The sequence below is a fragment of the Chelonia mydas genome, chromosome 2, assembly GCF_015237465.2.
Source record: "Chelonia mydas isolate rCheMyd1 chromosome 2, rCheMyd1.pri.v2, whole genome shotgun sequence".
NCBI lineage: Eukaryota > Metazoa > Chordata > Testudines > Cheloniidae > Chelonia > Chelonia mydas.
Genome location: NC_057850.1, coordinates 66148175 through 66176059, shown reverse-complemented (window position 1 = coordinate 66176059; position 27885 = coordinate 66148175). Strand labels below are relative to the sequence as shown.

General features: G+C 43.4%; 1 protein-coding gene across 5 annotated transcripts; it reads right to left on the bottom strand.

The window, feature by feature from the left end:
- Positions 1 to 20: 20 nt before the first annotated feature.
- Positions 21 to 27885, bottom strand: LOC102933472 (epidermal retinol dehydrogenase 2). Of its 5 annotated transcripts, none has more exons than XM_027834644.3 (7): positions 27422 to 27885; positions 21267 to 21610; positions 10082 to 10213; positions 8740 to 8839; positions 7055 to 7199; positions 5697 to 5822; positions 21 to 869 (listed from the first exon to the last, which is right to left on the bottom strand). In XM_027834644.3, exons 2-7 carry the CDS (start codon positions 21585 to 21587, stop codon positions 776 to 778), a joined length of 918 nt encoding a protein of 305 aa, XP_027690445.2. In that variant the 5' UTR covers positions 21588 to 21610; positions 27422 to 27885; the 3' UTR covers positions 21 to 775. The 5 variants fall into 5 exon arrangements, with proteins under 5 accessions (XP_027690445.2, XP_037748515.1, XP_027690451.2 ...); XM_037892587.2 differs by having other exon boundaries at positions 26816 to 27797; XM_027834650.3 differs by having other exon boundaries at positions 27065 to 27796.

Genomic DNA, 27885 nt, shown 5'->3' with positions numbered 1-27885 from the left:
TGATAAATGACTCTGTCCTATTAAAAATACGGGCATTTATTTAAAAGTTAATTGTAATCAGACAAGCATGTACAATTGTTATCAGCCCATTTCTGGAAGGGACACATTTATAATCACTGGCTATTGGAATTTTTTCCACAGACATTAATAGTAAATTGTTTATTACCCTTCAGATGTATTTGATTAGTGAATCAACATCACAGCTATGGAAAATATTTTCAGTGTGTACAACTGCCATTTTACTTAATTTTCTGAATGTGAATTTTAGCGCTCGTAAAAGATGCCAAACAGCTCAGGAAATTGATAGTTAAATACTTCCAATCATCAACCTAACAGTGAAGGCAAAGACAAAGATAAGCTTTCTCAGACAACCCTAACAATATTGTTCTGGAGGGGACTATCTTGAAGGCATGCAAAGTCAACTCAGCTTCCCAGCCCATTACACCCTGTTTCTTAACTGAGGATACCCATATAGGTGCCAATTGTCATTAGTTTGTGTCCCATACTCATTCAATAAGGATAAGAGACTATGAACAGAACTCATTTAGATAAATGAGCTCTGTACAGGCATCACATCGAGAACAGATATTCAGGAAATGAAGGAGAGACAGCTCGTGTTGGAAACTGTTGATTAAAACTGTTAACTAACAAAAGTATGAGGCACAGTTATACAGAAGGCAGGTTCTGTGCCGCTGAAATAGCAGGCCATTTTTTAAACTCTAAACTGGTCCATTAATTTAGACATGCTAGTATTGGATATTTTCATTCTTTATTTTCAGTCCTTCTTCACTCGACCTCTGAAGTGGTCCATGAACTGGAAGGCCCCGATGTAGTCTCCAAAGAGTATTCCCATTTTCACAGGCAAAAGACTGAAGGAAAAAACACACCAGAGTATTTACATAGTCTTATAAATCACAAAAGTGATCCATGTGGCTAAGCCCAATAACACAAAGCCTTACAGCTTCTAAAGTACAGTACTAACAGTCTTCAGAATATATTTATGGGGTAGCAAGTATTCCCAGTGTACAGAGAGAAACTGAGGCAGCGTTTCCCCAATATCAGAGCAAGGATTAGAACTCAGGAACCCAAGTCACTAAATGGGGACATTCCTTTAGAACATACTGCCACATGATAATGTACATAAAGAAACTGAAATGAAAGACACTCCTCAATCTAAGTGGGCCCAATTTCTCAATTTATTTTGGAAACTGTCAGTCTTAGGAATAAATTATTTTTGAACTCAAGACCTCAGAAGCCAAATTTCCCCATGTTAGTATAACCCATCTGTACAACAGAACTTGCAGTTTTGTAGAGCTATTTAACTCACTCAAGTGGTGGCAGCAGCTATAAAAATTATATATTTGTAATTGAAGAAGTACAGGATTTTTGTGGAAATAGTTTTTCACTCCTCCCTAAACGTGTCTCATGCATGTTCACCTAGATGATCAGTGTCTCTAGAGTGTTTAAGATGGGACTACGAATAGATGTCTAATAGAAAGGCAAGGGCAAATGAAGAGGGATATCAGGGGAGATGGATGGAGAAAAGAAGGTAGGAGGAAAAAATTTTAGGCTGCCCTTCTCCCGCCTCCGAAGCTATCTTTTCATCAGCTGTTTATGCACTTCCTGCTACTTACAGAATCTATTTCTACTGTCAAAATCAAACTGGGAATGGTTACATTTAAAAGAAAAAAAATAGAAACACTGATTTTAAAGTAGGTATTGGACCTCTAACTGTTGCTGGGAGTGCAACCAGCCTTCAAATAGTCCAGGAACTTTAAAAAATGCCTAAACAACAAATATATTTTGAAAGCACTAAGGAAAAAGGTCTTCATAGCCTACTGTTTTATCCTAGTTTTTTTTTTTTTTTTTTTTTTTAAAGCAGTGGAATAATATTGCATCAAGCTTCCAATAAAATTAATATGCTCCAATAGAAATAAGCCACAATAGAGCATGCATTAAATAGGCTATTGATATGCTCAGCCATTCAAAACAGCACACACTACCTTTGGCCTTCAACATACTGTGACAGGGTCGGGCCAGATGGCTACAGGAGAGTAACAGAAGGCAGATATATTAGCCCCAGGTTAAGTAGGTCCCTTTTCGCTGGGTAAAGTAACAGGGAAGGTTCCAGAACAATCAGGAACCTTCTGGAGACAATTAAGACAGACAGGCTGATTAGAACACCTGCAGCCAATCAAGAAACTGTTAGAATCAATTAAGACAGGCTAATCAGGGCACCTGGGTTTAAAAAGGAGCTCACTTCAGTTTATGGTGTGCATGTGAGGAGCTGGGAGCAAGAGGCACTAGGAGCGAGAACGTGGACTGTTGGAGGACTGAGGAGTACAAGCATTATCAGACACCAGGAGGAAGGTCCTATGGTGAAAATAAAGAAGGTGTTGGGAGGAGCCATGGGGAAGTAATCCAGGGAGTTGTAGCTGTCGCACAGCTGTTCCAGGAGGCACTCTAGACAGCTGCATTCCACAGCGCCCTGGGCTGGAACCCGGAGTAGAGGGAGGGCCCGGGTTCCCCCCAAACCTCCCAACTCCTGGTCAGACACAGGAGGAGTTGACCTAGACTGTGCATTCAGAAAAACGGCCAAGCTAGGGCTGTCGTGAAGCTCCAAGGCGAACAAATCTGCCAATAAGCACAAGACCCACCAAGGTAGAGCAGGAACTTTGTCACAATACCCAGGGTGTGCAAGCACTTCAGGGCAGAAGCAGCATTTTTGTGTTTATGCAATGCAACAGTGATCTTCACTGGTGCTTCTGGATGCTAGTATGATATAATTCACATGACTGGAGTACTGTCATGGATGGATATAAACTGTTCAGGAAGGACAGGCAGGGCAAAAAAGATGGGAGAGTTGCATTGTATGTAAGAGAGCAGTCTGACTGCTCAGAGCTCCAGTATGAAACTGCAGAAAAACCGGAGAGTTTCTGGATTAAGTTTAGAAGTGTGAGCAACAAAGGCGATGTCGTGGTGGGAGTCTGCTATAGATCACCGGACCAGGGGGATGAGGTGGACGAGGCTTTCTTTCGGTAACTAACGGAAGTTACTTGATCGCAGGCCCTGGTTCTCAAGGGAGACTTCAATCACCCTGATATCTGCTGGGAGAGCAATACAGCGGTGCACAGACAATCCAGGGTGTTTCTGGAAAGCGTAGGGGACAATTTCCTGGTGCAAGAGCTGGAGGAACCAACTAGGGGCCGAGCTCTTCTTGACCTGCTGCTCACAAACTGGGAAGAATTAGTAGGGGAAGCAAAAGTGATTGGGAACCTGGGAGGTAGTGACCATGAGATGGTCAAGTTCAGGATCCTGACACAAGGAAGAAAGGAGAGCAGCAGAATACGGACCCTGGACTTCGGAAAAGCAGACTTTGACTCCCTCAGGGAACTGATGGGCAGGATCCCCTGGGAGAATAACATGAGGGGGAAAGGAGTCCAGGAGAGCTTGCTGTATTTTAAAGAATCCTTATTGAGGTTACAGGGACAAGCCATCCCGATGTGTAGAAAGAATAGTAAATATGGCAGGCGACCAGCTTGGCTTAACAGTGAAATCCTTGCTGATCTTAAACACAAAAAAGAAGCTTAGAAGATGTGGAAGATTGAACAAATGACCAGGGAGGAGTATAAAAATATTGCTCAGGCATGCAGGAATGAAATCAGGAAGGCCAAATCACACTTGGAGTTGCAGCTAGCAAGAGATGTTAAGAGTAACAAGAAGGGTTTCTTCAGGTATGTTAGCAACAAGAAGAAAGATAAGGAAAGTGTGGACCCTTACTGAATGAGGGAGGCAACCTAGTGACAGATGATGTGGAAAAAGCTAATGTACTCAGTGCTTTTTTTTGCCTCCATCTTCACGAACAAGGTGAGCTCCCACACTACTGCACTGGGCAGCACAGCATGCGGAGGAGGTGACCAGCCCTCTGTGGAGAAAGAAGTGGTTCGGGACTATTTAGAAAAGCTGGACGAGCACAAGTCCATGGGCCTGGATGCACTGCATCTGAGAGTGCTAAATGGGTTGGCAGATGTGATTGCAGAGCCATTGGCCATTATCTTTGAAAATTCATGGCGATCGGGGGAGGTCCTGGACAACTGGAAAAAGGCTAATGTAGTGCCCATCTTTCAAAAAGGGAAGGAGGAGGATCCTGGGAACTACATGCCAGTCAGCCTCACCTCAGTTCCTGGAAAAATCATGGAGCAGGTCCTCAAAGAATCAATTCTGAAGCACTTACAGGAGAGGAAAGTGATCAGGAACTGTCAGCATGGATTCACCTGACTAACTAAATTGCCTTCTATGATGAGATAACTGGCTCTGTGAATGAGGGGAAAGTAGTGGATGTGTTATTCCTTGACTTTAGCAAAGCTTTTGACATGGTCTCCCACAGTATTCTTGCCAGCAAGTTAAAGAAGTATGGGCTGGATGAATGGACTATAAGGTGGATAGAAAGCTGGCTAGATTGTCGGGCTCAACGGGTAGTGATCAATGGCTCCATGTCTAGTTGGCAGCCGGTATCAAGCGGAGTGCTCCAAGGGTCGGTCCTGGGGCTGGTTTTGTTTAATATCTTCATAAATGATCTGGAGGATGGCACAGATTGCACCCTTAGCAAGTTTGCAGATGACACTAAACTGGGAGGAGAGATAGATACGCTGGAGGGTAGGGATAGGATACAGAGGGATCTAGACAAATTAGAGGATTGGGCCAAAAGAAATTTGATTGAGGTTCAACAAGGACAAGTGCAGAGTCCTGCACTTAGGACGGAAGAATCCCATGCACGACTACAGACTAGGGACCGAATGGCTAGGCAGCAGTTCTGCAGAAAAGGACCTAGGGGTTACAGTGGACGAGAAGCTGGACATGAGTCAACAGTGTGCCCTTGTTGCCAAGAAGGCCAATGGCATTTTGGGCTGTATAAGTAGGGGCATTTCTGGTACAGTACTCCCTTTCTTTTCAAGGTCCTTCACAAATCCTTCTGAGATTCAGGTGGCTCCTCTCCACCTGTCTGCTATCCCTAACATTAGAAGTTATGTGCTACAGCCATCTTTGTTGACTGATTCTAGTTTCTGTGCTGTTACAGGGGTTGTTCTGTGTCCCCATTTGTGCCTGCACTGCTTTATTTAACACATCCACTGTAACAGTACTCTTGGCTCCCTTTAGTTTAAGGAGAGAGATTTAGAATCAAACGATGGGCCAAGATTTAAAAAAAAAAAAAAAAAAGCCTAAAGATAGGCTCCTAAATCCATATTTGGCCACCTAACTCAGTGGCCAGATTTTCAAGAATGCTGAGCATCGAGCAACTCCTACTGACCTGCATGAGTGCTCAATAGTATTACAAGGGCAGACCTCTACACAGCCAAGAAGAAAACTCTGTTGCAGTTTTGTTCAGTCAACACTAACAGTTTCCCTTTACAGATTATTTAAATATGTATAGCTATGGGGAAGTGTTCCTTACTGGGAACCTTCAGAGTCTGGTATAAGACATGTAGACATGCAAAGTATCCAAGACCACCACCTGAGGAAGCCTTCCTGTAGCAACAACTTATCTAAAACTTAAAAGCAACTTGAAACTCATGAAGGTAAATATCTAGGTAGGCTTAGACTTGACAGCCCAAGTAATCATTTGATATTGTAGCATGTAGAGTGTGTAATCATGCAACTAAACATAATGCATTTGACAGAAGAAATCCCATCCCTACCTTTTCATATAACAAAAAAAGTACAGGCTTCGTGGCATCATCAGAAGCTCTTGCTCCCGTTGAATAGCACTCACAATCTTCTCAGCTGCATAGTCCAAATCTAGAATAGGAAGTAGACGTGGCCACCTTGAAAAAAACATATGGTTATTAATATGATATTGTCAAAACTTTCCCCTCTGTTTCATCTGGATAACTTCAAATTTAGAACAAGACAGGTTCAAGTTTAAAGTTGTGCTCCTTACAAAAGGAGGATACCCCATTTTACAAAAGATTTTGCCTCTTAGGGTATGTCTACACTACCCGCAGGATCGGCAGGCAGCGATCGATCCAGCGGGGATTGATTTATCGAGTCTAGTCTAGATGCAATAAATCGACCCCCGAGCACTCTCCTGTTGACTTCTGTACTCCAGCTCAGCGAGAGGCATAGGCAGAGTCGACGGGGGAGTGGCAGCAGTCTACTCACCCTAGCGAAGACACCGCGGTGAGTCGATCTAAGTACGTCAACTTCAGCTACATTATTCACATAGCTGAAGTTGCGTAACTTAGATCGATCCCCCCGCCAGTGTAGACCAGGCCTAACTTAGAAGCTAACATTACAAAATGAAGTTCTGTTCATGGAATTATATAACACCTGACAAATCAGTTTGAAAGTGGTGAACAGCCACTGTCTTCTTTTCACTTGGTATTGGTGCCTGTGAGCTCAATTCTTGCTATCTTCAAATCAAGCAAAGTTTTTATTTAGATAAGCTTATTCTGCTTCTACATTTTCTGTGTTTAACATCCCATGAAAGGTTGTACTGACAATGACGAGCTACACTACTGAAGCTGTCATGAGGAAGGTGGAGATTTAGCAGCCAAATAGGAGACAGTTGAGGCTTTTGGCATCTAGGGAGAAGGCATGAGATTGTGAGAAAAGAAACATGTAGTCTGTGCTCTCTCAAATGAGCAGCAAAGTAGTTAAATGTGTTGACAATTAAAGTGACACCATCACTAGGTTGTGGAGTTAATAATCTGAGTAGCAGTTTACATTTTTTTCAGAGTTACTGTTTCAGGCTATTTGCAGAATCAAGAAGAGAACACTTCACTAGATTACACTAGATTGAAATTTGGAAAATTCATATTCTTACCATAGGGGCTAGAAATGTAATTAAAGAGTCTTAGATTCTGCAGTCTGGCAATCATTGGGCTTTGTCTATGAGCCCTAAAAATGGCACAATGGAGAAAAACCTACCTTATAACAGTTTCAGATTATGTCATTTCTACTGATTACTAATTACCTTTCATAAATCATGTATTTAAATCAAACATTTTTGACGTGCCATATACTAATTACACACAGAACCCACAAATTCACTCACTTGGTTTTACAACCATCAAACATTCCTGTGTTGATGAAGTAAGGACACACAATAGTGGTTTTAATGCCAGTCTTCCCCAGAGCCAGCATTTCTAAACCAATTGCTTCTGCAAAGCCCACTGCTGCAAATTTACTTGCACAATAATCTGTAAGTGAAGAAAGATGAAGAGTTATTTATTGCAGTTAATTATTTTATTAAGAGAAGAATCTCACAACTCTTGCAAACAACATAACTACATGGTTTTAGTCCAGTGTCTCATGCTGAGCAAACCAAGCACAACCTCTTGTCTGAGAAGAAAGTCTGGCAAAATTATGCTCTAACAAGAGTAGTCTGGGTACTGTTAGAATAATTGCGTCTACAAATTTATCTGAATTGTGAGCTCAACTGCAAAAAAGTGAGCGTAAGTTTACGAATTGTCATAATAACCTATAACAAATGCTGATGTGAATAGGTATGAAAGGGAGACAGACTAAATTAGTTCATACAAAAAGGCTGAATTATATAATTCAAGGACAGTATTAAGATTATGCTTGGTCAACAAAAAAAGTGTGGGACCAGACATTAATGAACCCATCAGTGTGTCAAAAATTAGGCCTACTTGGTGAACAAAATAATGAAGGGGATGAGCTACACTGCCGTTGCTCCCTTTTGGGGTCCTTAAAAGAAAAGACTCCCCACCACCAAAAGCTGTCTGACAGACAGGAAAGGGATAAACTTTACCATCATAGCTGCTACCTCAACTGTCTCCTAGGACAAAGAATCCACCGTGACAGCACTGGGCCTTTGTCATTCTAATCCTGAGACATGTCCTGACCAGACTGGGCCAGAGAGAGAGGGATTCAGATGACTCTGTCACCTCCACTGGCTCTGGGTAAACCCCAACTATCATTTGATATGTGAGACTCCTCCCTCCCGCACCATGTGTCTTTTCCCTTCCTCACCGTATTTCTTTTCTTTTACCTTCTGTGGCTAAGAATGGCTAAGCCAGCCACACCTACATGTTCTGCAACACAACTGTAAGCCTGTTATCAGAAAGGAAGCTAAAAGCAAATGTCCTAAATGGCCAGATGATGGTACAAGTTTGCCAGATCTCAGGGTGGCTAGTAAGACAATGTGCCATGCGTGTGTTTTTCCAGCAGTAATGCTTCAAGTAAAAGTCAACATCAAAGACGCAGAAGCTGCACTTTCTATTTTAGCTGTTCTTTTCTCTCCCATTGTGTGTCCTGCTTCATCTTCTAAACAAGAGGATCAGACTTCGTAACAGGAGCAGCTCCAACCATTTCAATTAGCCTCTCTTTCCCCCCAGAAAGGTATAGTACTTATCTTTAATACTATCTAAAATACTCTCAAATGAGGGGAGAGGAGGAAGGGGTGGATATTCCTTCTACAAACGCTCCAGCTAAAGCCACATGATGTTATAATAAAAGCCCTACTTAACACTTTATATTTCAAATGCTTTAACTGTTCTCTTCTTCCCCTCTCCATCCCCCCACCAATCCTTTAATAAAAGGTGAAAAGAATTTTTAATGGTGCTGAGAACCTAGATCCCATTGAGGTCAGTGGGAGCCATTAAGTGTACAGGTGTTTTGAAAGTCAGACCATTTTATTTAGGTGGCTTGTAGTTGAAGTACATAACCAAGAACATACCTTTAGATTCCATTTAGAATGATCTTGAATACACTAACCTGCTAGCCCACTGACTCCAATCAGTCCTGCTGAGCTTGCAATACTAACCAAGTGTCCATGGTTAGAGGCCATCATGGCTGGAAGGAAGGCTTTGTAAGTCTATGAAACACATTGAAACCCACACTTACAGTTAAACATTACTTAAAGTGATTTAATTGTGCAATTAGTTAGAACATTACTATTGAAAAAGTGCCACCTATTAAGGAGACCTTTTAAGTCTTAATGCTTTCCCCTCATTCTACAGAGGCTAATAAGATAGTTCCTGTCCTAACTAATATGTATTTCCACTTCGTCTACTAACTGAATCCGCCAAGGTGGATCTCTTAAGGACTCTCCAATAAGTTTCCATAGTTTTCTTGATGTTGTAGTCATCCACTAGGGGGAGTCAGAAATTAGATTGCAATCTCGCTGGCAGCAATCAGCTGAAGTCCTGGGAAGCTGTAAATTCCCCACACCCAGGAGCTCAGTACTGCAACATTTTCCAAATAGGCTTCCATCTTAAAAATAGCAGCTGAGAAGGGAAAACTGAACTCCTAATCTTTCTGCTATCACTTGCTGATTTCAGCTATCTACTCTGTGTCATTTCCACGTTTTCCAGCAAACGGAAACAAAGCAGCATGTTTTAATCCACCATTCCTTCTTTATTAATTATAATTCACTTTCAGTTCTTTATTACAATATCGGTTCATCTCCTTCATAGCGAAATGCAAATCAAATGACTAATTTAAGATAAAAGTCTTCAAATCAATCATGCCAGCGTATGTCAGTTTGACATTTAAGACACCAAGTAAGAGTGCTTTAGAGGATCCACTGTAATAGTGCAAGTTCCCAGTGGCAAACAGGTGACAGAATGCAATCAGAACAAGTTCTGACCCAACCCATGGAAGCACATGAACCAGGCTCTTTTCTGCTAATGGTTGATGAAGTAGCCAGTTTATGGCAGCTTTGGCAGTCCTGCTCTGAGTCAGTTCATATCAAGGACTATAGCACCAGACTGCCCACAATAACAGTACTTTTCAGCTTTACATTTCCCAGAAGTCTCTCTTAATATCAGGCAACCAATACTAAGGGGGTCACATACTTTATTGCTTCTTTAGGCAGAAGTGATTGCCCACACAAGGGGCTAAACATATCCCTTAACTCTCTCCCACAAGCTTTCTGTGGGCCACCCTCTATTTCTGGAACTCACAAACAAATGTCATCGAGTTGTGTGTAGGGCCTCACAAGCTCACCCAGTTAAACAGCAATTATATAAGCGATTTCCCCCCTCATTTCCAAAACAGACTTAAGTGCCAACATTCTTTCACAGTTCCCTATAAAAAAAGAATATCTGTATATTACCCAGAAGTGTGCCATGGTGTTCACCTCCATGGTTTTCTCCACAAGTGAATCTGGGCAATCAATGAACTTCTTTCCAGTTACAATACCAGCATTGTTGATTAGGATACTAACATCACCAACTTCTTTTTTAACCTAAAGGAAGGCAACCAAATCAAGATGTTATTCCAGGCCAAAAGAAAGAGAGTATGTTTAGTTATTCGTTTATATTACAGGAAGTTGCAACATTGCTAATTTTACAATACTAGACAGTGAGAAAGTAGTTCATAAAACCAAAGTCTTTTCACTCTGCAACTTTTTCCTTTAGTCAAGTGTTAGAACTCTGCAGACAACAACTTTACAGGTCTGTAATTTAAATGTGACCTGCTAAGGGGAATTATTGGGCTTTATTTAATAAAAAGCAACCCACACTTTATATACCATAAAGGTGGCAGGAAGAACATGATGCCAGGAGAGTTAGTGTAAATGGTCATCACAAAAAGCCAATGAGTTTTGGAGGAAGAGGGGAAGTTTTCAGTCAGACTTCACTGAAGCTAAACAAAATTTGAATATTTTGAATAAGGGAAACCTTTGACATATTCAGTACCTTCAATTAAGGTGTTATGAGCTCACAAACAGACATATTCAACCTCCCCAGAGACAATGAGGCCCTGATAAGCCTCTTAAGGTATGTCAACACAGCAAAGAAAAAGCCATGGCTGACCCGTGACAACAGACTTGGGCTGGCAGGGCTTGGGCTGCCCAAGTCCGGAAGTCTACACAGCAGCGAAACAGCCCTGCAGCCTGAGCCTGAGCTGGCTGGCACGGGCCAACTACGAGTTTTTCTTTGTTGTGTAGACCTACCCTTAGGGCTTGCAGATGGTGGGGCATAAGGACTCCCCAACAAACCTTTTAAGGATTGTGTAGGAGGAGATAGGAGAATCCTCTGTGGCTTCTCCAAAGATCACAAGATTTTTCTTGGTCTTCTAAAGATGTTTGTGTAACTAACATTCTTGAAAGGTAATGAGATAGTTATGGCAGTTTCCTGCAATATCTTGGTCAAATCCTTACTGAATTAAGGCCTTGTCTACACTACAAGTTGTCAGCAAAAGCTGCCTTTTGCTTACAAAACAGGGGAGGTGTACGCACTACAGAGCTCCTTTTTGCGGTAAAACTCCGCTATTTTGCTGACAAAACTATCTCAACGAGAGGCGTAAAGCTTTTTGAGGCAAAAATGAAAGTGACAAAGCGTCAGTCTAGGCACTGCTGCACGTTACCTCGACATAACTGGCTTCCTCCAGTATCCCATAATGCCTGCCATGACCACTCTGCTCACTGTTTTGATCTCTGCTGCCCTGCAGGCATGAGCCCCTCAACTTTCAAGCTCCAGGAAGTATGGGACAGCTGAGTGTGCTGCTCCGTTCAAATCGTTAAGGTGGAGTGCTCCTGTTCTGCCCTGCACTAGGCACACAGCTGCAGGCAGACTGCTGCTGCAGGGAGCAGGCCCTGGACGACTGCTGTACTGCTTTGACATTCCTCAGCATGGAGAGCTCACAGAGCTGCTCAGGATGTGGCTCCTGACAGCTGAAGAGGCTGTGGGAGAACTCGGAGTGAATCACAGAACTATAGGCAGGCAGGCAGAGAGGGGGGAAGAGAGAAACTGCTGTGCCATGCAAAGCTGGGGGCTGATGTGTGTGGGGGTGTCCCCCACCCCCTACCACAGGATAGGTTGGTCAGCCTGCTGTCTGAACTTAAACAGCCAGCATGCCGATACACACTCTCCCGCAACATACACAGGTTTCTGTCTCTCCCCTGCTCACGCCACTCTCCTCTCCCTCCCCCACACTTTAGTTGAAAAAGCAGCTGACAGTCTACTAGAATGCCCATGGAATGACGGGGATTGAGAAACCTGCGTCATGTGATGCTGTACCTGCCCCATGAGGCATTGTAAACCCTTCCCAAAGCACCCCAGTTTCACAGTGGGATAGCTACCCACAGTGAAGTGCTCTCTGTGTTATTGCAAGAGCTGCTAGAGTGGATGCACTCTGCTGACACAAGGAGCATAGTGTGGACATGCAATAACAGTTTAATTAAAGTGGCATAACTTTTGCCAACAAAACTTTGTACTGTAGACAAGACCTAAGTTTAAGTATTTTAGGAGTTCACTGTATTAAAAAATGCAAATGTTTATGTATTATTGTGGGATTGTATAGAACTTCTTTAGGAGGAAGACAGGATTAATGCAATCTTTGGAAAGTACTGTGAGCTTCAAAAGACTGCCTTGAACAATGTAGGGGTGACAATATGTGTGAAGTAGAATTCTTTGGAGAAGAAGGTTGCAAATTCCCACTTCTGTACTCAGCCTTTGAAGCTTCCCGGGGGGGCGGGGGGGGCCTGATCACCTGTTACATGAAAGAACAATGAGGAGTCCTTGTGGCATCTTAGAGACCAACAAATTTATTTGGGCATAAGCTTTCATGGGCTAGAACCCACTTCATCAGATGCATGGAGTGGAAAATACATGAGCAGGTATAAATACATGAAAAGATGGGAGTTGCCTTACCAAATCGGAGGTCAGTCTAACTAGACAATTCAATTAACAGTAGGATACCAAGGGAGGAAAAATAACTATTGTAGTTGTAATAAGAGTGGTCCATTTCAAACAGTTGACAAGAAGGCGTGAGTAACAGTAGCAGAAGTTAGTATCCTACTGCTAACTGAATTGTCTCGTTACACTGACCTCCCACTTGGTAAGGCAACTCCCATCTTTTCATGTATTTATACCTGCTCCTGTATTTTTCATTCTATGCATCTGATGAAGTGGGTTCTAGCCCACAAAATCTTATGCCCAAATAAACGTGTTAGTCTCTAAGGTGCCACAAGGACTCCTTGTTGTTTTTGCTTATACAGATTAACACGGCTACCCCTCTGAAACCTGTTCGATGAAGACAGCTAAAAAACAAAAAATACAAACACACACCTAACAAAAAGGAGTAAATGACACTCTTTGGAGTTCTCCTTCTGAGCAAAAGGACTGATGAACTGATCGCTACAAGAAAACTCCTGGGTGGGGTTTGAAGGACTGGTCACCAGCCAGAGCCCTTGTTGGAGTCAGGAGTGATTTCTGGGTAAGCTTACTAACATGCATACATCTTCTTTTATTGTTTTGAATATGCTTTCTCTGAAATGTTTAAGAATAAAGATGCTTGCTTAGAAAGAGCTGTGTGGAAGCCTAACTGTGGCAGTTACCTTGTTTACCATCTCAGAGGAGAAAAGTCAAGTGCGCTGGCTTAAGCAGCCTGGCTTTATTGGGGTGGTGAGGAAGGAAGGGGTCACAGTAGAGGCAGGGAGCTGTGCAATCTGGAAATACCTTGGTCAGGAAGTAGAGAGACATGGGTCTCTGCCCAAGAAAGGTGATGGCTGACGAACCAAGAACCTAGTATGCTGCTCTTACTAGACCATGAGGGGGAATATAGATGTCACTGCCCTGAACTGTGACACGTAATACAGTCAAATTACTGATGTGGCTGCAACTGTAACTTCATTTTGACTGCAAGTTAAAGAGACTCATTCTGTGTTGTGCACTTTCTATTATCCTTATATACACACACTTGATAAAATAACGTAGACGCCTGACTGTTGACAGATTAAGTGCTAAAATACAAGCTGTAAATCACACAAGCTACGCATGCTCAGTTTAGACAGCTTATTTGTACATTAGCAATTTCATGTGTAATTTTTGTGGATCCCTTATAAATAAGTCTAGTGTATTTGCTTTATAATTTTTTTCTTTTATCCTTTCATGTGCTAGAAGTTGCTGCAGGATAATTGTATACCTTCAATAAAGAATGTAAAAGGAGGTAAGCATTCTATTTATAAAACAGAATTTAACTTAGTTGATTCTCTGCACAAAAATTAAGAAATCATTTTAATTTTAGCAAGTCCAATGCTTGATAACTACCATTATAATACTAACTTATGAGAAACTGGCATAATATTTGCCAGGGAGTATGAAGGAGGAGGTAGCCCATTTTTCTTTCTTTTTTTTTTTTTTTGTATAGAAGAAATTGTCAAAGTGTAGTTCTGTATTTATTAGTCACTTCCAGACTGAGCGTGCTCATCTTACAAGTGGAAGATGCCTGTTTAGTTGCCTGTAAACACAACCTGGCAACTAAAAATACAAATATGAATGTTTTCTACAAAGGGACAGGATAAAGAAAGTTGAATAAAAGGTCTTAGAACAGTTCTTAAAATTAGAAGTACATAGTTTATATCAGTGCTCAGATAATGTAATCTTGAAGTTACGGCTTGTGTTACTGGAGATAGTAAAAAGGAGTACAATGTACGTTATAGATAGAGATGGGATTACACCCACACATGTACACAGTGTCCTTTTCAGGCAACACCCCTCCCAAACTGCTTCCTTGAGAAGAAGTCTGCCAAATTTAGCAGTTCCCTTGGATCCATGGGAGGACAGGGCAATCCGCATGGAGATCTTGTATCCCTGTAATAAATCACTGAAATCACTGCAATTGGCTCTATAGATTGCGTTAATCAACTCCTACGTAGCACCACTATTTGGCCCAGAATCCTCCTTCAGGAATGGGCAGTGGCCAACACACTTCAATCCCTCTGACTCCATTCCAGCTGAGCACCATGCAACACACCAGGCTCTCACATGCTTAGTCATTATTTATACAGCAGCATAGATACGCATGATGCTTTACAAAGCCCAGTCAATGACAAGATTTTAAGATTCTGCTGAAATTGAATAGCCTGATCGTTGGCAGACACTTCAGACAGGCTGCATTTAAAACAAGCTATTTTGAACTTATTCAGCCACCTATGGCAAGCTCGTTTGGATTGCTCGTACAATATTGATCATGAAATTCCATGTGTAATAAATCCCAGATACACAAAGTTGCTTTTTTACAATGGCAGAATCAAGATATCTGGGTTTTAGTTCTGCGTCTGACACTTATTATGTGTAATCCTTTGTAGCAAAGAGGTTCTGCAGCATGGGTGGGGCTAATTTAGCTATGTAGCAAAAGTGTATCCTGCAAGATGTGCATATACTCTGGTCTCAGTCTTTGCTCACGTTACAAGAGCCACTAGAGTCCATGAGAAATGGTGTTCCTGTGTTGTCTAGTCAAGTAGTTCCTGATCACATAATTTCAGTTTTTCCTTGAGACTCACAACTATGGTGGGGTTTTTTGAAAACTAGAACCTTTCATGTTAAGAGAATGTAAAGATTACACGGTTATGCATTTAAGAATTCAGGCGGCATAGGCAACATCTAGTAAGGGAGTGGAATGGAGAGAAAGATTTACCAAACAAGTCCTCTCCATTATCTTACATTCCTGAGGCTATTAAGGAGATTGAGAAACATACCTGGTAGACAGATCAGGAAAAAACCAAAGAAGGAGCTGGAAAAGGTTATAAAGCAAAGAGACTCACAAAAGGGACTAGATAGAGGGGACGTTTGAGGAAATGTATAAACAAAATGGACAAGACAATGCCTCTCTCCACTCTGACCACTTTGCTTTTTGTTTTCTCCCCCACCTGTGTCATTTAGGACTGTAAACTCTTTGAAGCATGCACCACGTCTTCCTCTATTTGCACAATCACTACTATACTGCATACTACTACTATAATATTAAAAACAATTAACAATGGCAGGTGTGTTGAGAATTAGGCGGAGAAGTGTATATAAGTTTTCCCTATGGCGGCGTGGGGTGGGAGGGAGGAGAAAGAACCTAATTGCTTCTGTATTACAAAATTTTCCTCAGGTATTTGTAGGCAAGGTTAATAATTAGAAGTAACTTGTTAAATGTAGAGTAGGCTTTACTATATTTATCCAATCCCCACCAATCTGAGGATTTGACCTATTATTAAGGGTGGAGAAAAGTGCGTATACACACACAGGTGCAGCTGTTATTTCCTCTCTTTTTTTTTTTTTTTTTGTTGTAATAAGACCATTGTCCCAGCCTGAAATGCAGCAGAAGGCTCCTGGCACCTAAAAGATGGTATGGGAAGACCTTTTTTGCTAGCTTCTGAATTAATTTGCTTAAACCTGTAGTTTGCTTACACTGGTTTTCAAACTGGTATTGTAACTATTCTAGTTAGGGATTATAAGGTCTGAGGGCTTTCTCTGCAGCCACGTTAGGACAGCAGGAGCCATGAGCTAAAAAGCAGAAAAAGTCACATCCTCACATTCCCGCTAAATTACATTAAATCAATGAAATATCAGGCTGTTAAGAAGGCATTCCTGTCCTAATAGTACCCACCATCACCAGATAAAGAAACAGATCTTAAGATGTTTAAAAAGACAACTTTGTTTGATTGTATTCTGTCTGGCAAGGAATCACCTATCAAGAGTTGTGATGGTGAAATCTATACTTCTTGAACCAAACTTACTCCACCACCTTAGTAGATTTAAATCTTGGAGAATTAGTTATGCAACAGACAAACAATGAAAGAACTGGACAGAAACCATACAGAGACATGCTGGACAGCAGGAAGTGCTACAGGGCAGGCACACCCTTTGACACAGCATACAACACTTTGTAGCAGTATAACTACATCGACCATACCAGTATGGTTAAAGTAGTACAGCTTGTGTTTTTAGGCAACCCTGTAGAACAGGAAGGTTAGGTACTGGGTAACGGGGCAGCAGTTTGAGAAGTCTCTAACATCAAACAATGGCTTCTTTCAAACTGGTCAGACCAAAGCCAACCTGAGCCTGAGAAGGAACCAGAATTTATCAATGTGCCTTGCCAAACAGCCAAAATAATACATCAGCAGCCCTCCATCAGCTCCCCCCCACCCACTCCCAGCACCTCCCACCCACCAGCAGCCCCACCGATCAGCACCCCCCCCCCAATCAGTTGTTTCGTTGGGTGCAGGAGGCTCTGGGAGGGAGTGGGGAGGAACGAGGGCATGACAGGCTCAGGGGAGAGGGCGGGAAGGGGTGGAGTGGAGGCAGGGCCCGTGACAGAGCCAGGGGCACTGTTCCCTCTAAGCTGTGTGCATGCACACAGATCCTAAACACCGCAAGCACAAAAATTTGCACAGAAGAAATTTTGTTGCGCACAGGGCCTTTAAAAAAAATTAGAGGGAACATTGGCCAGGGGTGGAGCAGTGAGCACTCAACGGCACACTGGAAAGTTGGCGCCTGTAGCTCCAGCCCCAGAGGCAGTGCCTATACAAGGAGCCGCATATTAACGTCTGAAGAGCTGCATGTGGCTCCAGAGCCACAGGTTGGCCACCCCGGACTTAAGGATATTTTAAGGCAAGTAGCAGCTTCCCCACAAAGGAGGTGTCAGTCCCATTTAGTAGGTCACTATTATGTTTTTAATCACACCAGAAGGGTAGGGGTCAGAGTCACAGGTTATGACCCCAACTGCTACTTGTGTGAATAGACCAAGTTCTTGGAAAGAGGGTGCTGTGTGTTTGGCCCTGCGCTTGGTTTCTGATTATTTGGTGATCTCTTCCCTGCCCCAGAAGAGTGTCAGATAACAGTCAGAAAGCAAAGAAAAATTGGCAAATTGACCACCTTGTTCACAGATGGCTCTTCTCACGAAAGCTTATGCTCAAATAAATTTGTTAGTCTCTAAGGTGTCACAAGTACTCCTTTTCTTTTTGAGGATAGACTAACACGGCTGCTACTCTGAAACCTTTAAAAAGTTAATGTCAGTTTGTTTAACCCAGCTGACACAAGCCATCCTTGGTTTGCTTTTTTGTTCTTTTGTGGAGTAGGATGAAGAAAGCCTTGGTCCTTTCTCTCAGGTATAAAAATGCCCACTCCATTTCAGACTCATCCTTTCTGGGTGTGTGGCAAGTAGATGGGGGGAAGCAAAGAGATGAGGTGAGCTGACCTGGCAGGACCTGTTGGTTTCTGGGACCCCTAGACCAAGTACGGTAATATGTCAACAGCGAATGGTGAAGGACTTATTGATTACAGATCAGCATGAGGCTGTGGTCCAGGGTGTTTGTACCACACTTCATCTGACCAGTTAATCGTTTTTCTGGACGCATGCTTCCATTTCCTCAGTTATTTCTTCCTATTTATGCCTTGTATTGGGGAGGAATGCAGAGAAATGGTTCTAACTGGCAATGGTAGAAGTCTAGTGGAGTGACAGATTCATAGGAAGCAGCAGCAAGGCTCCTTAATGCCTCAGAGAATTCTGTTAAAGAGCTTTTTGTTAAAAAAAAAAATTAAAAAAATGGTGTCAGATGCCTACAGTACAGCAAGTCTGAGACACCCATTACACAGCAACAGCACAGTGTTCCCTGTAAGCTGCGCGACCGCCTGTTTAGCCTCGTTGGCTGGACTTGGAACCCTATTTTTTAAAATAAGCACAGGCATTAGACTGTTGGAAGAAGGTTGGTCTTAAGGTAGCCTGTCAACAGATGTAATTCTGGTACCCAGCAATGAAATACGGACCTCGCTCTGCTTCCTCTTGGGTTGGGAGGACCAGAACAGTAGGAGATAATGCAGGTGGAGGGGGTTGTTTTCTGAGTCGGAGTTCCAAAATTGATTCTTAGCAGCAGGGGATGGCCCTACTCTACTTTCTACTGGGTGGGCCCTGCTCCCCTGTTGGTTACTTCATTGGTGAAGGGAGAACTGTTTAAAGCTATAGCTGCTTTAATAGTCAGCCTTCCCTTTGTGTGATTTCTGCAAGGAGAGATCATAAAAGGCCCTGCAGTTTCAGTCTTTATACTGCCACAACTGTTTTTTTTCTGGTTCCCAAGGTAGGGGTGGATTGTATCCTTTGTGTTGTTGCTCATAGGAGAGAAGCCTTTCTAGTGTTCTTCATTAGCAGTCCTCAAGCTGAAGCAGAACTGAATCTTGGCAGTTTCACTGCCTCCTACTGCAGGGGTTCTCAAACTTCATTGCACTGCAATCCACTTCTGACAACAAAAATTACTACATGACCCCAGGAGGGGGGACCGAAGCTTGAGTCCGCCTGATTCTCACTGCCCTGGGCGGGGGAGCCGGAGCCAAAGCCCGAGCCCCACTACCCTGGGTGGGGAAGGGATCAAAGCTGAAGCCCAAGGGCTTCAACCTCAGCCGGGGGCCTGTAACCTGAACCCTGCTGCACAGGGCTGAATCTCTCAGGCTTCAGCTTGGGCCCCAGATGGTGGGGCTCGGACTTCAGCCCCGAGCCCCAGCAAGTCTCAGTCAGCCCTGGCAACCTCATTAAAATGGGGTAGCGACCCACTCTGGGGTTCCGACCCACAGTTTGAGAACTGCTGTCCTAGAGGGTTCCCATCTGCAGAAACTGATGAAATAGGCAGCAGATTTAAGACAAATAAAAGGAAGTATTTGTTCACACAAAGAGGCGTCAACCTGGAGAACTTGTTGCCAGGGGATGTTGTGAAGGCCAAAAGTGTAACTGGGTTTTAAAAAAAAGTAAATACGTTCATGGAGGATATCTCCACCAATGACTTTTACCCAAGATGGTCAGGGATGCATCCCCATGCTCTGGGTGTCCCTAAGCCTTTGACTGCCAGATGCTGGGACAGGATGACAGGGAATGGATCATTCGATAATTGCCCTGATCTATTCATTCCCTCTGAAGCACCTGACGTTGGCCGCTGTCAGAAGACAGGATACTGGACCTTTGGTCTGACCCAGTATGGTCATTCTTATGTTCTTAAGTCAGGCTGTCACCTCCCTCTCCATGCTACCTGGGTGCAATGGGGACAATGAGATCAAAGGAGTCTTCCTGTTCTTAGTTCTGGTGCCACAGTAGCCCCCAGCATCCAGGAGGATCAGTTACAGGAAGAACCCTGCTCAGTCCCTGAAGCCCTAGGGTGAAGGATATTTAGCTACTCTGCAGGCACAGCCGAAGTGCAATTCAGCCAACATGTAGGAGCTACGAGATAAAGAAGCATGCTCGTTGCAAACAGGCTCTTCTGAAAGTAATACTGGTGGCCTCAAAGGAGTCTCTACTTATCATATGGAGGCTTCCAACTGGTAGAGGCTTATAACTTAGCCAAGTTTGGACAGATTTTCACCAACCACAAAAAAAAAAAAAAAACCCAACATGAAGCCAACCTTTTTGCCAAACTGAGTCCCTCAGGTGCTAGAGCTTCTCAAATGAACTTTTTTTAAAAAAAGTTTAACATGGGTAAAACAATGTAGTTCCCTCTTTGTTCCCAGAAAGAGCTGAACTATTTTAGCTGAAACTTTCAAAACATTTAGCCTGAAGCAGACTCAGAATTTTCAGCCCAGAAGGCAGGTTTAACAGCATTTTAAGCAGCAGCAAACAGGTTCTTATAATGGAAAGGATGTTAAGCAATCTTAACTCTCGGCATTGGTACCAACTCTACATATAATTGCTGACAGTGTACTTGCTTTGTAGGAACTAATTCTCTTTAGGAGGGAAAGACTGCAATATTTAAGCCTCTGATATATTTGATCAAAGCATATCTATGAAGTCCTTGAAAATCTCAAAAAGAAAAGGAGTACTTGTGGCACCTTAGAGACTAACCAATTTATTTGAGCATAAGCTTTCGTGAGCTACAGCTCACTTCATCGGGATGCATACTGTGGAAAATACAGAAGATGCTTTTATACATACAAACCATGAAAAAATGGGTGTTTACCACTACAAAAGGTTTTCTCTCCCCCCACCCCACTCTCCTGCTGGTAGTAGCTTATCTAAAGTGATCACTCTCCTTACAATGTGTATGATAATCAAGGTGGGCCATTTCCAGCACAAATCCAGGGTTTAATCTCATGCATTATTCTAAATTTGTGCAAACTGTTAGTCCATTTCAAAAGATACTGCTACTTCTAAGGCTCATTCTTTGCAGTAGTTCAAGCATTAATTGTTGCTTTAACTTAAGTCAGTATATTAATTACACTTCATGTTCAGTAAGTGAACTAGTTGGTGAAGAGCTAATCTATTTGAGTTAGGGTCCACTTTGTAGTAGATAATTTTATTAAAAAGGACAATGCTTAAGTGTTTCTCCCACTTTTGGCAGAAGCAGAGGGAGCTGAACAAGCTGATGCTAGAAACTGAAGTGTGTAAAGATAGGTAATGTACACAGCACTGGATTAATATGGAATGACTGACTGAGCTCTGGATCCATGACCTCTGTTCAACAACATCTAGATAAGAGATCAGTGCTTTATGATAAGAGAGTATTTTATGGGCTAAAAAAAAAACCCACCAAACATGAACATGTAATATTTTACCTGATCTGCCACTCTGTAGATCTCTTGCCTTTTGCTGCAGTCACACAAGTATGCATGCACTCTCACGGCTCCATTTTCTCTAGCTAGTTTACTTGTTTCCTTGTTACCTTCTTGATTAATGTCCCAGAGAACAAGGGTGACTCCAAGGCGGGCAAATTTTAATGCTAGAAGTCTTCCAATTCCACTTCCGGCTCCTGTTATAAGTACTATTTCACCAGCAACATTCTTCTTTCGCACAGGAACAAACAACAACACTAGAGATTCCAACAGGAAATATATTGAGAGCACCAGGACTTTGAGTGTTTCCAGGAAGAAGTTCATCTTGGAGAATATTTTTCAGATACCTGCCAATGATGAATATTTACCATTTAGAACAAACCAGCAACAGTGAAACTTCAAATATTTTAGAATTTTAAAAAAATATTGCTAAACATATCCCCTCTGTGAATACATATAACAGTGGAAACTAATACAGTGGAACATAATACAGTGGAAACTATTAAAGAGTAATAGGTAGGGCCCTACCAAATTCATGATCCATTCTGGTCAATTTAATGGCCATAGGATTTGAAAATTGGCAAATTTCATATTTTCAGATGTTTAAATCTGAAATTTCACAGTGTTGTGACTGTGGGGGTCCCGACCCAACACAGGGCAGGTGGGGGTTGCAAACCTGTTGTAGGGGGGTCAGGGGATTGCTATCCTCACTTCTGTGTTGCCTTTGAAGCTGGGCTCTGAAGGCAGCAGCCGCAGAGCTTCCTGCGGCCGCAGAAGGTTCCTGGAGGTGGGTCTGATCTCCCCCCATCCTGCTGGGAGTGCCCCAGCAAGGGTCAACTGGTCCCGACCAGGCTGGAGAGGGACAGGACTTCCTTTTTCTCTGCACAGCTGCTCTTGCTACCTTTCCTGGTTACAGAAAGTTCTGCATCCCACACCCACTTCCTGCCCTGAGAGATCTGCAGCTGCAGGGCGGAGGTCACAGTGCAGTGTGTGTGCCCCGTCCTTCCAGATGCAATTATTAGCTTGTTTCAATAAAATAAAGAAAGGTCATGTGAACTTGACAGGATTAACTGATTGACACTTTACAGCAGCAAATAACACTCAGGGCTCAACTCCCTGGTTGGTAGATATGGGCATTTTTTGAGACAGTTTTGCAGGGTAGCGATCTCAATTGGCAGCCTCAAACTTGAGAGCCACTGCCTTAAGTTAACAAAAGCAAATGAGAAAAAAAAAAAAAGTTCTGGTTTCTAATGTCATCAGTTGAATGTCACCATGGAGCATCCAGCAACTGTGTCTTTCTTCATTCCCTGTCACTGCGCTGAAACACCTGTCCATGTTTAGACATGACTCTCTCCGCATCCACAGAGTTCACTGGAATTGTCAGACAGTGCCAAGCTAGCCTTGCGAGGTGGGGGATTCTGCCTTCCACTGAGTTCCAAACTACAGTCCACTTCTTTCGCAATATCTTTGTAAGCAGGGATCTCCAGCCAATAATACTTGTCAAAGCCAGGAATTGTAGTAAGCAAGGTTAAATCCATCAACAGGTGCATTTGTGCAGGGTGTGACGAAGCGGGACAGTTCTTAATGTTTCCTCTGAATATTGTGGGGGTGCCTCAGTTTCCCCTATGCAGTTCTTAAGTATCTAGGTGGTGGGATAAAGGTGTATGATCATTGCAGAGCCCTAGAGGGAAGGTGTGTGCAGGGGTCTGGACACAGAGAATGGCCAACACCCTGTTTCCTGGCAACTGATGGCCTGGGCCCTTCCTCCCTGCAAGGTGAGAGCTAAAGGGTTGGAGAACAAAGGAATCAGGTGACCTCCTGGCCCGGGAAAGGGACAAAGACTAGAGGAGGAGGGGCTGGAGAGAGTTTCAGTTTGGGACTGGCTGGGGACATGGAGTGAAGTGCAGACGGGGTTGTCTGGCTCACTGCCCCCCAAAATGGACCCAGCTGAGGGATCCTGTTCTCTGTACCTACAAGCTCTGTTTTAGACCATGTTCCTGTCGTCTAATAAACCTTCTGTTTTACTGGCTGGCTGAGAGTCACGTCTGACTGCGAAGTTGGAGTGCAGGACCCTCTGGCTTCCCCAGGACCCCGCCTGGGCGGACTCACTGTGGGAAGCGCATGGAGGGGCAGAGGATGCTGAATGCGCTGAGTTCAGACCCAGGAAGATGGAAGTTGTGTGAGCTGTGTGTCCTGAAGACAGTCTGCTCACAGAAGGAGACTCCCCCAGAGTCCTGACTGTCTTCGTAGGGAGCAGTTCCAGAGCATTGCCCAGGGACTCCGTGACACAGGGTCAAAAATATGCTCAGCTTTTAGGAACCCTGCTGCAGGTTGTTGAAACTTTTGAGCCGTTTTTGCTGCATTGCTTGACTCTTCCCCGTAGCAGTAGTATTGTCTGAGCTTCTTTGCCATGCAAGAAAATACCGGCTGAGCACTGATATTTAACTCAGCATTGTCCAAGTGATTTTCGTTTGGCTGCACTTCAGCCCAGAACAGTACATCCATTCCTTTGCTGTATGTTTGGTGGATTGCGACATGTTGACTTTTGAACCAAGTGATTAAGTCCACCAGTGCTGTGGCATTCTTGGCAATGAACTGAACTTCCTCATTCAGCTGAGCATTGTTTAGAAGGGTTGAAAGTTCAGTTAAAACCTGCATTTTCATTGTCAGAGGAACTCAGAGTAGTACTTCAGGTGAACTGCATGGTATTGTACAGCCCTAAACCCGGAATTCCAGAGAGTAATTAGTGGCTCTGGGGGAACTGCAATAGTTTGTTCCCTGATTTCAGTCATGTTTGCAATGTTCTGCCTGTACTGAAGTTTGCAGCTAGGGCAGTGTTTTAAAGATCTCTTTAACGTAGCTGACCAGTTTATCAACTTTACTGAACTTGCATCTCCACAGTTCATTGACAAGAGAAATTATATGTGCATTACATGTAATATGGACAGCATTTGGCAATACACCTTGGAGAACACATCTGAGAGATTTTATCATGCAAGTTGCATTGTGACTTATGAAAGCAGATACTTTGTCAAAGTTTGCACCATATTTTGAAATTATTTTAATTATCGCTAGAGAAACTGTAGTGTAGTTAACAGCCTCCAAGTAAATGCAATTGGTGAGAACTGTTCTTAACTTTCCTGTCTGTACATCTTTGGCCCTATCAGAAATAAAATCAAACAGAACACGCAGTACTAAGTTGTCTTGCTCATCCAAAATCATTGCGAAAGACTCCCATGAGTTAATTTGAGACTTCATCTACTCAAATGTGTAGCAAAAACCTGTGAAAGGTAGTCCTGTCGTAGCTTAGTCATAGTTGGTAAGCAACCAGCATTTTGTACATTCCACTAAATGAACTCATACAGCTTTGGGTGATCAAGTTTTTTCAACGGTATATTAGCACTTGCAAATGCATCCACAAGTGCCATTCTAGCTAAATGACGGGTCTCAGAACTCTGTCATCTTCTTAAAAAGAGATGAAATTGTTTTTTGTATTTGTAACTTTTTGTTTATCAGCCATGCACTATCCACAGCCCTCTTTCTGCTTCAATAGGTTTCCGAGTCTATGTGGCGCTGAACCCTTGCTCGATGTGCGTGATCCAACAAAACATTGCAACTTCTACAACTTCATCATCTCTGCTGGCTTTTTGCAGATGAGCTACAATGTAAAAACTGTTTGTACCCTTTACAATGTATAACCAAACAAAACCCTTCCTTAAAATTAAAAGATCTACTTGTGTGTTAACCAAACATGCAGTAGAAATACTGTTTTACCTTCCTCAGGTGAAGGTTCAGCGTACTGGGGTCCAGAGTTCAACTTTCAGTACTGAGACTAAGTTTTTAAATTTGGGACACTCCTCATTTGTGTGGCAAGTGCATATAATTTATCTTAGTTCCAGACTGCATGTATTTTAGAAACTGGGTAGAGGTTCCTTTGAGAAATTGGACCATGACGTTGGTGTACCCAAAATACAAAGCTTTCCAGAGTCCTACATAAACCCCGCCCCCCGCCAAAAAAAATAAAGTACTTCATTTATTGTACACTGCTATGTATACAGACAATAGTGGTACACAAATAGTGACTGATAAAACTACTTGGATTCTTGATTCTTTGAGCAAAGTTCAGTAAAATTTAGCGAGTTGGTGCTCTCAGATTACTACTACTGCCTTATTTTCATGAAGGCACAAGCAGTTACTTTCCTTGGAAGGCATTAGATGGCTATTGAAACAGAGCAAGTCATTTCAGAAAGCCTTTTAACCAAGACATTAAGTCTCACTTTTTCCAGACCCATTCAGAACTTTCATGTGGAAATATGGATCGCCAAAAAGAACATGGCAGAAATTAGGGAAACAAGTTTAAGCTTCTGACTGGGTATTATGAGCCAGGAAATGAGTAACATAATTACATTTAGTTTACTTTTAAAATAAAAACAATGTGAGAAGACTTGGAATGTTGCAAAATTGTGAACCATAAATATTTCGTTCATTGAACATGAAAGAGAAAACCTCTGTTGTTGTTTCTCAATTACTCATTTTTTCTGTTCCATTAACTCCACTGAACACAAATTGTATTTTTTACACAAAACTTTTGATAAGCATAGCTTTCAATTCTCCAAGAATCAGATGGATGATCTTCGCTTTCATAGTGGGGTAGAAAGATAGCAGGGTGGTGTTTTTATGGTTTTTTTAAAGAATGTGGTATTTAAATTTTGTAACCTTAATGGAGGTTTCTGATGTCACGTCATTTACAGAAACAAACATATATTTGGCTTGTATGGAATAGATATCACTCTTCTTAGGTTCTTGTGTATTTCTACCATAGTCACATAGGCTTTTTGATGTTCACTAGACTAATTTAGCAGTTTGAAATAGGTATCTCATACATACAGCCAACATTTCCTCCAGCACAAATGTTTACATTAACTGCAAGCTTTGTACGTTTGCCACCTTTGAAATCAGGTTCATCATTTAGTTCCCCAAATACACATAGCATCAGCACATAAGAGCTGTGAACACTAAATTTAGGTGGGTCCCAGCCAGTTAATTAGATTATGTATACACCAGAGAATTAGAGAGTTGGTAGCTGAACGAGCTGGACAGAAGTAGATTACGCATAAACTGGTTCAACTGCATCCAAGATGGCTATGCCAATATTGGTTAAAAAGCACAGCACCTTTTGCCCCACTTGTAGAACACCAGCGCTTCTTCCTGAATCCCAACGGTATTGTACTCTAAGTACCTAATCCAGGGTTCTTAGCACTAGCTCCAGAAAAAGTGGATTTTGAGATATTTTGGAATGCTGTCCTGGGCCACGGTAGAGAGGACTACTGGAACCAGCTGAGCTAGTTCCCATTCTACCTGACACTTAAATGGTCAGAGGCAACAGGTCTTTAGACCTGCTAAATGCAATCCTGACATTGCATGCATGCAATTGCTGGGAGATTTTCTGCCCAGCTGTAAGGCACTGTACAAGCATTGCAGGAGTCAGACAGCTGCAGAGAACTAGGAATTTCTCCAGGGGTGATAAGACTGTAGAAACGAAGATCTCCTACCTTTACTGGTATCAAGCAGTTAAAATGTAGCCACCAGAATCCTCTCCCACGGAACCCTTACCGGCCTCTCATCCTCCACCTTACCCCTCCCTTTCAAAAACACAAGCTGCCAACCTCAAGGCTTGTTTTGCCAGACCAACGCCTCCAACTCTACAGTGCAAGAAACGCCGGCTAACCCCTCAACAAAGAGCCCACGGTTAGAACTCGAGATCGGGGTCCTCCACTCCCCGGGCAACTCATCACACACACCTCGGGGGGCAGTCGCTTCTCAGCCCGTCTAGACACACAACTCAGGGCCACTAATCCGCATTAAAAAGCGACTCGTCGCCAAGATCCCCCCCCGGCGGGTGCCCCGCACTCCGGGCAGCGCTGGGCCGGTTTCCTTCCTGCAGCCCCAGCCTCTTCTCCCGGCCTGGGCCAGCGCCCTCCCGCCAGCACAGCACAGCACAGCACAGCAACCGAGGGGAGCGACACGAGCGAAGGCGCCGGCTGGCGCTAGCGGCAAAGCGGCGCGGGCGCCGGGACACCCACGCGCTGGGAGCCCGGAGAGGCGCCTCGCTCCCCCTGCAGCGCCCGCAGGAAGGGCAGAGCCGCGGCCCCACTCACCGCGCTGGCAGCTCCCCACTCGGGCTCAAGTGCTAACGCAGATGCCGTAGGCAGCGGGGCCGCTGAACCCCGTCCCTTCCGGCAGCGCTTACGCGGGACGTTCCCCAGGAGCCGGGCTGGGAGCTCACACAGAGGAACTGGGTGGCGACGGGAGCGTTGTAAGGCTGGAAATGGGGCGGGTCCATCGTTATTATTTAGCCATCCCTTCAGCTGGGCCTGGAGCTGGTCACACACAGGGCGGTAGGATCCTGCCCTCCCTTGAGGAGCTTGCATCCTAGGGCGGATTGCACCAGGAGGGCACCCTGCAAATGTCTGGCCGGGGTGGTGTATTAAATTGCTCCCGGTAGGAATGTGCTACGGATAGCAGTTACCGATCCGTCACGGGTTGTAAGAACCTGCTAGTGTGTAAAACGGCTACCTGCCGACATCTGCGGAAATGTGCGAGTGCAGCACGGACTAGGATC